This window comes from Bos grunniens, chromosome 14 (genome assembly GCF_055505025.1).
Source record: "Bos grunniens cultivar Pamir isolate PY7600 chromosome 14, Bosgru_T2T1.0, whole genome shotgun sequence".
NCBI classification, from domain to species: Eukaryota; Metazoa; Chordata; class Mammalia; order Artiodactyla; family Bovidae; genus Bos; species Bos grunniens.
In genome coordinates this window covers 51,271,626-51,283,727 of record NC_141178.1, presented here as the reverse complement: position 1 = coordinate 51,283,727, position 12,102 = coordinate 51,271,626, and the positions used below count along the sequence as shown (strand labels likewise).

Here is a 12,102-nt window from a genome sequence, read left to right as displayed (position 1 = left end):
GTAGTTGTGATCCAGAGGCTTACTTGCTGTGCCGCATGTGGGATCATCCTGGACCAGGGATCGAACCTGTATCTTCTGCATTGGCAGCCAAATTCTTTACCACTGAGCCACCAGGGAAGCCCCCTTTATTTACTTTTAAATGATGTGTATAATTAACTGTCTCACTTGTTTTTTGATTGCTGGGTGGTTGATTTACAATATACTTTGTTCCAAAAGAATTTAAGGTAACTTAATTATTTCTTCTGTTATAGCCTTACATCATTTGAACCTCCAACAATTTGTTTTCACTAAATTACTTTTTATTGGATACCTGGTATCAGGTACATCTGAAAAAAATGCACTGACTGAATTTTTTAATGCAAATGATTATTTTTTGTAAATGTGGTTCAGTTCAGTTCAGTTCACTTCAGTTCAGTTGTCACTCAGTCATGTCCGACTCTTTGAGACCCCATGGAGGCAGCACCCCAGGCCTCCCTACCCATCACCAACTCCCAGAGCTTACTCAAACTCATGTCCATTGAGTCAGTTGACTTTCTAGATATTTTATAGTTGAGCTTAGAAAAAAAAATTATGTTATTCTTTGTACTTTTAAACACTTTAGTACACTCAAGTACTATTGTTCCTTGAGAAGTTTTTTAAAACTAATTTTTATTATAAAAGTAAAGTATGGACATAGTGAAAGAAAAGTCTAAAATAATGAGTTAAGTCCCTTGCTAACCCTACCTGTGATTATCTCACTCCCTGGAGATGATCCCTGCTAAGAGGTTTTGTCTGTCCTTTCATAAATTACCCATTCAGATACTAGCATATACAAATATATAGTTTAAATATGTGATGTATATTAAGTACATATTTTATTTAAATGTTATATATTTTAGATTAATATGTTATTTAACATATTATATAAAAATATTTTTATAATACATAAATACATATGTAGCCATGTTGATATTCTCTTTTTGCCCAAATGGAATCATGCATACATATCATGATATCTTACTATCAACACATAAAGAATTACCTCATTCTGTTTTAATAGCTCCCTTACAGATTTACTGTGTTATGATGTGGCTATTCCATAATTTAAACAGTCCTCTGTTGATAGACCATTATTTCATTTGATATAGATTAATATGTAATCTCAACCCAAATTATGAAGTAGGACCAGGGGTAAAAACAATCTATTATATAAATAAATATCTTTTTATGACTGCAGTATAAAATAAGACAAGTGGAGGACTGATAGGAAATGTCAAGTGTAGGACTAAAAGAGATAAATATGTTTAGTTAATTTCCCCAACTCTGTCTTCATAGAACTAAAAAATTGCGACAGAAAGGGAAGGTAGAAATTAACTGTGATGTTTTAAAATGGCAAACAGAATTATATAATGCTGTTTTCTGAAGTAATATTGCAAATACTCAGAGCTTAAAGGTTTGAAAGCCCTATTATCTTATTTGCTTTTTCCTCTGTCTTGAAAAGATATTTTTAAACTCACATAGCCTCAGTTTACATTTGACTCTACTAATCCAAGAATAAGACAGAATTAAGTTTAATATGACAACTCTACCTTTTCCTCTTGTAGAAATAAATACTAGAGATGGAAATGGGTCTTATGAAATAGTCAAGTAAATGAAGCACTTCTCAGAAGAGTCATAAACCTTGACTTTTTCTCCCGCTTCTATAGACAGGTACCTATTAACACCAGCCATGCTTAATCTGCCTGCAATGCAGCATACCCCAGTTCGATTCCTGGATCGGGAGATCTCCTGGAGAAGGGATAGGCTACCCACTCCAGTATTCTTGGGCTTCCCTTGTGGCTCAGCTAGTAAAAATCCACCTGCAATGCGGGAGACCTGGGTTTGATCCCAGGGTTGACAAGATCCCCTGGAGAAGGGAAAAGCTACCCTTTCCAGTATTCTGGCCTGGAGAATTCCATGGACTATATAATCCATGGGGTTCCAAAGGGTTGGACACGACTGAGTGACTTTCACTTTCATGCTTTTCTAGAGAAGTGGAGCTGAACAGTGCTCTTTGCTTTCCCTGAAAAACTATATATATATATATATATGTATATATATATTCTGTCCTGGTCAAAATTTTTAGAAGAAGCTTGGGTGAGGACATCAGGAACATGATAATCAAATTTGTAAATAAGCAACTCTGGAGAGATCTTCACAGACTCAAATTATTATTTTAGTCTAGCAACAAGAAAATTAATAGGACAAATGTAATGTATGGACAGAGGTTCGTGACATTGTACAGGAGACAGGGATCAATACCATCCTCATGGAAAAGAAATGCAAAAAAGCAAAATGGCTGTCTGAGGAGGCCTTACAAATAGCTGTGAAAAGAAGAGAAGTGAAAAGCAAAGGAGAAAAGGAAAGATATAAGCATCTGAATGCAGAGTTCCAAAGAATAGCAAGGAGAGATAGAAAGCCTTCCTCGGCGATCAATGCAAAGAAATAGAGGAAAACAACAGAATGGGAAAGACTAGAGATCTCTTCAAGAAAATTAGAGATACCAAGGGAACATTTCATGCAAAGATGGGCTCGATAAAGGACAGAAATGGTATGGACCTAACAGAAGCAGAAGATATTAAGAGATGGCAAGAATACACAGAAGAACCGTACAAAAAAGATCTTCATGACCCAGATAATCACGATGGTGTGATCACTGACCTAGAGCCAGACATCTTGGAATGTGAAGTCAAGTGGGCCTTTGAAAGCATCACTACGAACAAAGCTAGTGGAGGTGATGGAATTCCAGTTGAGCTATTTCAAATCCTGAAAGATTTGGAAAACTCGGCAGTGGCCACAGGACTGGAAAAGTTCAGTTTTCATTCCAATCCCAAAGAAAGGCAATACCAAAGAATGCTCAAACTATCGCACAATCGCACTCATCTCACCCCACTCCAGTACTCTTGCCTGGAAAATCCCATGGACAGAGGAGCCTGGTAGGCTCCAGTCCATGGGGTCTCTAAGAGTCGGGCATGACTGAGCGACTTCACTTTCAATTTTCACTTTCATGTATTGGAGAAGGAAACGGCAACCCACTCCAATATTCTTGCCTGGAGAATCCCGGGGACAGAGGAGCCTAGTGGGCTGCCGTCTATGGGGTTGCACAGAGTCGGACACGACTGAAGCGACTTAGCAGCAGCAGCAGCAGCATACGCTAGTAAAGTAATGCTCAAAATTCTCCAAGCCAGGCTTTAGCAATATGTGAATCATGAACTTCCAGATGTTCAAGCTGGTTTTAGAAAAGGCAGAGGAACCAGAGATCAAATTGCCAACATCCGCTGGATCATTGAAAAAGCCAGAGAGTTCCAAAAAAACCCCATCTATTTCTGCTTTATTGACTATGCCAAAGCCTTTGACTGTGCGGACCACAATAAATTGTGGAAAATTCTGAAAGAGATAGGAATACCAGACCACTTGACCTGCCTCTTGAGAAACCTATATGTAGGTCAGGAAGCAACAGTTAGAACATGGAACAACAGACTGGTTCCAAATAGGAAAAGGGGTACATCAAGGCTGTATATTGTCACCCTGCTTATTTAACTTATATGCAGAATACATCATGAGAAATACTGGGCTGGGTGAAGCACAAGCTGGAATCAAGATTGCCGGGAGAAATATCAATAACCTCAGATATGCAGATGACACCACCCTTATGGCAGAAAGTGAAGAAGAACCAAAAAGCCTGTTGATGAAAGTCAAAGAGGAGAGTGAAAAGTTGGCTTAAAGCTCAACATTCAGAAAATGAAGATCATGGCATCTGGTCCCATCACTTCATGGCAGATAGATGGGGAAACAGTGGAAGCGGTGTCAGACTTTATTTTTTGGGGCTCCAAAATCACTGCAGATGGTGACTGCAGCCATGAAATTAAAAGACGCTTACTCCTTGGAAGGAAAGTTATGACCAACCTAGATAGCATATTGAAAAGCAGAGACATTACTTTGCCAACAAAGGTCCATCTAGTCAAGGCTATGGTTTTTCCAGTGGTCATGTATGGCTGTGAGAGTTGAACTGTGAAGAAGGCTGAGCGCCAAAGAATTGATGCTTTTGAACTGTGGTATTGGAGAAGACTCTTGAGAGGCCCTTGGACTGCAAGGTGATCCAACCAGTCCATCCTAAAGGAGATCAGTCCTGGGTGTTCATTGGAAGGACTGATGCTGAAGTTGAAACTCCAATACTTTGGCCACCTCATGAGAAGAGTTGACTCATTGGAAAAGACCCTGATGCTGGGAGGGATTGGGGGCAGGAGGAGAAGGGGACGACAGAGGATGAGATGGCTGGATGGCATCACCGACTCGATGGACATGAGTTTGAGTGAACTCTGGGAGTTGGTGATGGACAGGGAGGCCTGGCTTGCTGTAATTCATGGGGTTGCAAAGAGTCAGACACGACTGAGCGACTGAACTGAACTGAAGGTCTTTAATTAGGTCCCAACCTCCCTGATACATGTGTGAATGCATGGGAAAGGGGTGATCTGCCTTAATATGAAAAAGATTTGAGATTTCATATTTTTATGTCTAATATGAATAAGTAATGTAATAGGGCCGTAAATAATACTGTGATTTGCGGTTGTATTAATAGAACATAGTATCAAGAGTGAGAAAATGCTAATTCTGCCCCAAGTCTTCTCTACTGATCAAATCACACCTTAGTACTGTACTGAAATGGAATATTAACCAAATTTGGTCACAAGAAGAACAGCCAGGATGATAAGGGGCATGAAAATCATGTCACATGACATATTAAAAGAACTAAGAGGGACTTCCCTGGTGGTCCAGTGGTTAAAACCTTACACTTCCAAAGCAGGGGGTGCAGGTTTCTTGGTCAGGGAACTAAGATCCTGTATGCTGTGGAATGTGGCCAAAAGAAAAATAGAACTAGGAATATTTATCTTGGAAAAAATAAACTAAGGAGCAACTAGAAAAGTTGTCTTTGAATATCTGAAGAGCTGTCTCATTTAAGAAGTGTTAGATTTGTTTTGAAATCCCAGAGGACAAAACAGGGACCAGTGGGTGTAAATTGCAGTGAAACCAATTTCAGTTTACATTTATATAAGCTTTGTGGGTGAGTCCCCAAATTTTCAAATGCGTTATTTGAAATCACAATAACCCTATTAATTTTTATTATCCCCATTTTATAGCAGAGCTTCAAAAAAATCTCAGAAATTAAATGATTCATACAAACTCACACAGCTAGTAAATTTCTAGAGACATAGTTCAGATTTTCTGATTCCTACATCCAACAATCATTCAAGTGCCTTGCTGCTGCTGCTGCTAAATCGCTTCAGTCATGTCCCACTCTGTGCAACCCCATAGACGGCAGCCCACCAGGCTTCCCCATCCCTGGGATTCTCCAGGCAAGAACACTGGAGAATGTTCAGTGTTCTGAACTGGGTTGCCATTTCCTTCTCCAATGCATGAAAGTGAAAAGTGAAAGTGAAGTCGCTCAGTTGTGTCCGACTCTAGCAACACCATGGACTGGAGCCCAGGCTCCTCCGTCCATGGGATTTTCCAGGCAAAAGTACTGGAGTGGGGTGCCATTGCCTTCTCCGTCAAGTGCCTTAAAGCTAGCTTAAAAATAATAAAGGAATGGATTGCTTCCCGATTCTGAGTGAATCCTAGGGTAAGTTCAAAAGAGGTCAAATAATAAGTATCCTGGGATGCTGTATAGAAAATTCAGTTATCTGATGGGATGTTGTAATTTGCTCTCTAAAATCTCTTCCAACACAGAAATTTCAAGGTTCTATGAGGACTTCCAGTGGGTTAAGAACTGGGAGAAAAGACCAAGCACGTGTCTATAAGAGATACTTAGTTAATTTTCTAGCTGTGTATTTAACTGAACAGAACTTAGGGAGGGTAATGTGTAGAATAATAAAGAAAAACCAGGATAAAAGACAATTCTCTGATAACAAATCAGGAGACTTCCTCATTCTGAAACAGTCTATTCAACTTGGTAGGAAAAAAATGCTTTGTAAAGAAACTAAAACTTTTAAAAATAAGAATATGCTGATCTTTAAGGGTGGCTTATGTTCACACATATCTTGTTTTTTTCCTGCCAAAATATATATTCTTTATAATATCAGCATATTTTGATTGGCCTCAATTTTCTTTTAGAGTTTCCCTATCTGAAGCCCATGCTCGACTGAACTTAAGGAATAAAGTGCTTAAAGAAGATGTACTAATTGCAGCCTTATTATTTGAAACATCTCTAACACTGAAATATGGTAATCTATTAAGTTATTAATGATCACTACAAATTATATTTAAACTTAAATATTCTTAATCTGTTAAGATGTTACATATATATTAAATATTATTTTAAAGAATAATAAATTTCTACAAGATAAGTCCAGTTTGAATTTAAACATTTAATTATTGTTTACAGGTCGTACCATTATTTGATATTAATTTCCTAATTGTCCATGGTTATTCCTATACTTTAACTTTTGCATTGCTTAGAAAATTCTGAAAAAAAAGTACTTAGTATGATGCATGAAATGATTTTAAATTTATCTTCCTTTTAAATTATCATGCAACATATAATTGTCAAGCAAATACCCTACAGTGGAATTAGACACTAAGCCAAAAAAAATATGATCAACTTGTATCACCACCTTTTCTGAATTACTAGTTATAATACTGTGACTATAGCATTTAATTATCTGAAATCAAAGAAGCTTATTATGGTTTTGCTAATAAAAATATAAAAAGAGCTGTTAAAGGTGAGAGTAAAGAGAATTATCCTTACAAAGTTCTTTTTGAATTATTCAGCTCAGTTCAGTCGCTCAGTTGTGTCTGACTCTTTGCGACCCCATGGATGGCAGCACTCCAGGCCTCCCTGTCCATCACCAACTCCTGGAATTTACCCAAACTCATGTCCATTGAGTCAGTGATGCCATCCAACCATCTCATCCTGTCGTCCCCTTCTCTTCCTGCCTTCAATCTTTCCCAGCATCAGAGTCTTTTCAAATGAGTCAGCTCTTTGCATCAGGTGGCCAAAGTATGGGAGTTTCAGCTTCACCATCAGTCCTTCCAATGAATATCCAGGACTAATCTCCTTTAGAATGGACTGGTTGGATCTCCTTGCAGTCCAAGGGACTCTCAAGAGTCTTCTCCAACACCACAGCTCAAAAGCATCAATTCTTCGGCGCTCAGCTTTCTTTATAGTCCAACTCTCATATCCATACATGACCACTGGAAAAACCATAGCCTTGACTAGACAGACTTGTTGACAAACGAATGTCTCTGCTTTTTAATATGCTATCTAGGTTGGTCATAACTTTCCTTCCAAGGAGTAAGCATCTTTTAATTTCGTGGCTGCAATCACCACCTGCAGTGATTTTGGAGGCCCCCCCAAAAAGTCAGCCACTGTTTCCACTGTTTCCCCATCTATTTGCCATGAAGTGATGGGACCAGATGCCATGATCTTAGTTTTCTGAATGTTGAGCTTTAGGCCAACTTTTTCACTCTCCTCTTTCACTTTCATCAACAGGCTCTTTAGTTCCTCTTCACTTTCTGCCATAAGGGTGGTGTCATCTGCATATCTGAGGTTGTTGATATTTCTCCTGGCAATCTTGATTCCAGCTTGTGCTTCACCCAGCCCAGTATTTCTCATGATGTACTCTGCATAGAAGTTAAATAAGCAGGGTGACAATATACAGCCCTGATGCACTCCTTTTCCTATTTGGAACCAGTCTGTTGCTCCATGTCCAGTTCTAACTGTTGCTTCCTGACCTGCATACAGGTTTCTCAAGAGGCAGGTCAGGTGGTCTGGTATTCCCATCTCTTGAAGAATTTTCCAGTTTATTGTGATCCGCACAGTCAAAAGCTTTGGCATAGTCAATAAAGCAGAAATAGATGTTTCTCTGGAACTCTCTGGCTTTTTTGATGATCCAGTGGATATTGGCAATTTGAATTATTATGAGACATTAATTTTGATGAGATACACCATCCTTCAAACATTGGTTCTGCTAACATAACAATAAAACAGCCAGTTATTTTACCAGGAAAATGGTTTTTATTCAGGAGCAGGAAAGAATTGCAATTCAGGACATCGCAAATCTGGTAAAGCAAAGAAAAAGAAACTCTTCTATAGAGGAGAAAAACAGTTGGGAGGGTTGTAATAGAAAGTCCATTGGAGAAAACTGGGAGTTCCAAGTTTAGTGTCTTTTCATTAGCTACATTGTGACAGTCTCTCTTTGGCAGAGCTGTTGCCAGGCAAGGAGAAAAATCTTTCAAATCTTCTTCCTCCTGCTGGTGGTACTAGAGTAGTGTCACTTCTTGCTGGAGATGCAAGGTTTGTTTCTTCCTGTTGGGATCTATATTGATGTTGAGAGGTACCTGTATGAGAGCTCCCCCTTCTGGTCTCACGACTCCAATTTAGTGAGATTTTTACTCTATTTTCAGTTCCAGCCCTGGGCAATGAAGTATTAACACCGACTTTTCTGTGTGTATATATTTAGTGTTTTAATTTGCTTCAGATTCAATTTATAATAATTTTTCACAGACATCCATTAGAACTTTGTTCTTATCTAAATCAAGAATTCTTAACCTAGGATCCATGGATACTGAGAGAGTCCTTAGGGGCTTGTGAATCCCTAAGCTACATGTGAATTTGTATATGTATTTGCTTTCTACCTTCTTGCTTAGGAAGAGGAATCATTAAGTTTTGTGGAGTATGTCTTAGAGTTTCATGACCCTCAGAAAATGTTAATTATCATCCTGAATTAAGAACTTCCCTGGTGGCTCAGACAGTTAAGAGTCTGCCAGCAATGCAGGAGACCTGGGTTCAATCCTTGGGTCAGGAAGATTCCCTGGAGAAAGAAATGGCAACCCACTCCAGTATTCTTGCCTGGGAAATCCCATGGACAAAGGAGCCTGGTGGGCTACGGTCCATGAGGTTGCAAAGAGTCAGACATGATCAAGCAACTAACACATTCACTCACTGAAAATCATTTGTTCCCAACTAGCAATAAATAAGGATATGTATTTTTATTTGTAATTTGCTTTATCTTTACACTCTTATTCTATATTTTAAAATATACTTGATAAAATTTAAGACATTATGTACTATTAAGAAAAAATGCTGCCAATTTTACTAAGACAAACTATCACCATCAAAATGTTAAGACAAAACTAGATTTCAGTAAGAAGATAAAAATGTATGTTTTTGAATTTAGGAAATATGGTACTACAATGTTCAGGACTCCTGTCACTGAATATGGCTATTTTCACTTGATAACTATTTGTCAAGACTTTATTGAAGCATTTAAGAAAGCTTTTGTTGACGGAAATAAAGCTATGTGAAGTTTTTCCTTTAGTTACTTTTTGTTTCCATAATGAGTGTCAGTTAGGTATATTCTTTTTTAAGTCTTAAGCAAAATGATGTTAAGAAGTCCGTAAGTGTTAAAGATAGGAAAATAAGCCCTACTCAGCGATGTTTTTCTTGGATGAAAAAACCAATACCTGTGCTTGTGAACTGGATTTAGGAGTTGGGGCAGTGGGGAGAAGGAAGAATTAAAGAAAACTCTCAGGTTTCTGCCTTGAGCAATTGAGTGGATCATGTTGCCATTTACCAAGACTAGAAAGAAAGGCTTGGGTCCAGTTGTTGTTGTTGCTGTTCCATCCCTAAGTCAAGTCTGACTCTTGCAACCCCAGGGACTGTAGGATGCCAGGTTCCTCTGTCCTCCATTCTCTCTTGAAGTTTGCTCAGATTCATGTCCATTGAGTTGGTGATGCTATCTAACCATCTCATCCTTTGCTACCCCCTTCTCCTTTTGTCTTTAGTCTTTCCCAGCATCAGGGTCTTTTCCAATGAGCTGGCTCCTCATCAGGTGGCCAACGTATTAGAGCTTCAGCAACAGTCCTTCCAGTAAATATTCAGGGTTGATTTCCTTTAGGACTGACTGGTTTGATTTCCTTGCAGTCCAAGGGACTCTCCAGTCTTCTCCAACACCACAATTTGAAAGCATCAATTATTTGGCGCTCAGCCTTCTTTATGATCCAGCTCTCACATCTGTACCTGACTACTGGAAAAACCATAGCTTCAACTATATGGACCTTTGTTGGCAAAGTGGTGTCTCTGTTGTTTAATATGCTGTCTAGGTTTGTCACAGCTTTTTTCCCCCAAAAGCAAGCGTCTTTTAATTTCATGGCTACAGTTACCATCTGCAGTGATTTTGGAGCCCAAGAAAATAAAATCAGTCACTGCTTCCACTTTTCCCCCTTCTATTTGTCAGGAAGTGATGGGACTGGACGCCATGTACTTAGTTTTTTGAATGTTGACTTTCAAGCCAGCTTTTTGATTCTCCTCATCAAGAGGCTCTTTAGTTCCTCTTTGCTTTCTGCCATTAATGGTATCATCTGCATATCTGAGGTTATTGATATTTATCCCAGAAATTTCGATTCCAGCTTGTGAATCTTCCAGCCCAGCATTTCACATAATGTACTCTGCATAGAAGTTAAATAAGCAGAATGACAATATACAGCCTTGTTATACTCCTTTCCCAATTTTGCACCAGTCTGTTGTTCCATGTTCAGTTCTAACTGTTGCTTCTCAACCTGCATACAGGTTTCTCAGGAGGCAGGTCAAGTGGTCTGGTATTCCCATCTTTTTAAGAATTTTTCACAGTTTTTGTGATCCACACAAAGGCTTTAGCATAGTCAGTGAAGCAGAAATAGATGTTTTTTCTGGAACTCTCTTGCTTTTTTGATGATCCAGCAGATGTTGGCAATTTGATCTCTGGTTCCTCTACCTCTTCAAAACCCAGCTTGTTGGGTCAAGGGTGGAGAATCAAATTATAGGTACACGTTTAAGACATCCTAGAGAGATATCAATAGACAGATACAATAATCTGGGGTTTAGAAGAGAGTTTTAAACTAGAAATATAATTTACGTATCATCAGTACAGAGATGGTACTCAAAGCCATGGAGTGGATGAAATCACTGAGAGAGAGACTATACAGAGAACCACAGGACTGCCTTTGAAGAATTCCAGTATTTAGAAAAGGAGTTGAGGGGGAGGAGCTAACTCATGAGACTGAGAAGCAGTTGTATTAGAGAAGTCAAGAAAAAAGTCTTTCAATAAAGGAGTGGAGTGGTCAACTGTATCATGTGTTGAGAATTTGAAGATCAGATTTGGCATCTAGAGGTTGTGGACGGTCATGATTCGAGCTGTTTCAATGGAGTTGGGATTTAGGTGGGGTACAAAGTGAGGCTATGGAGATAGCACACACAAACTTTGAGACGTTTGACTATGAAGATGAAGAGAGAAATAAAGGGTATTAGCTAGAGAAGGTTGTGTGGTCCAGGAAGGGATTTTTTTAAGATGGAAGCTAATAGTTCATATGACGTGCAGTAGAAAGTAAACTAATGACACTATAGAAAGAAGTGTGAAGTCTTTAAAAAGGTGAGAGAGGATGGGATCTGGAGCATGTGTGAAGGTAAAGGCCTCGGTCTGAGGGGAACAGAATGGAATATAATAGTCACTGTGGGGTAGGGGGGGAGATAAAGTGTGCTAGAAGAGAAACAGGTTTTTCAGGCAGTGCAACTGCCCATTTGAGGCTTCTTTATTTAAAGTGAAATCAATACCAATTATTGTTTTTCTGCCTAGCAACCTAATGCAGGCATAAACTTTTTTGTTGAAAGTATGCCTTCACATTTAGCATTTTAAGTATTTCTCATTTTTACTTTTTCCTTCTTCACTTAGGGGCCGCTGTATTTTGTGTTGCTCCAAATGCAGTGTTTCCATTTGAACAGTATAATGAAGACTATTTAGAGCAAAGGGATGTCTATCTGACTGAGTGCCAACAACAGCTCCAGCAGTTTATTGCTACATATGGACCTGGGACAGCTATTTTTGCTAGTGATGAATAGGCAGTGAGGAAACTTTTTTTTCTTCATTCCTTTTTAAGCAATGGAAAAAAGTGTGAATGATTTAAGTGATGCTTCAGGCAATCTTGTGTGTACATACATTAGAATGTACCTACATTAGAATGTACCTACATTGTGTAGGACACATTAGAATGTCATCTTAAAATATATTTCTTCAAATTGCTAATGGAATAAACACTAATCCAAATCTCAAA

The 12,102-nt window shown here is 38.7% G+C and overlaps 1 protein-coding gene across 6 annotated transcripts in view; it reads left to right on the top strand.

The window, feature by feature from the left end:
- The window catches only part of MCMDC2 (minichromosome maintenance domain containing 2), a 41,333-nt gene extending 29,231 nt beyond the window's left edge, over nt 1–12,102 (top strand). For all 6 annotated transcript variants that reach the window (XM_086336716.1, XM_086336720.1, XM_086336717.1 and 3 more), the window contains 2 exons: nt 6,130–6,239; nt 11,724–12,102. In XM_086336716.1, coding sequence (XP_086192842.1) covers nt 6,130–6,239; nt 11,724–11,890 — 277 coding nt within the window. In that variant the 3' untranslated portion in view covers nt 11,891–12,102. The remainder of the gene's footprint in view (nt 1–6,129; nt 6,240–11,723) is intronic.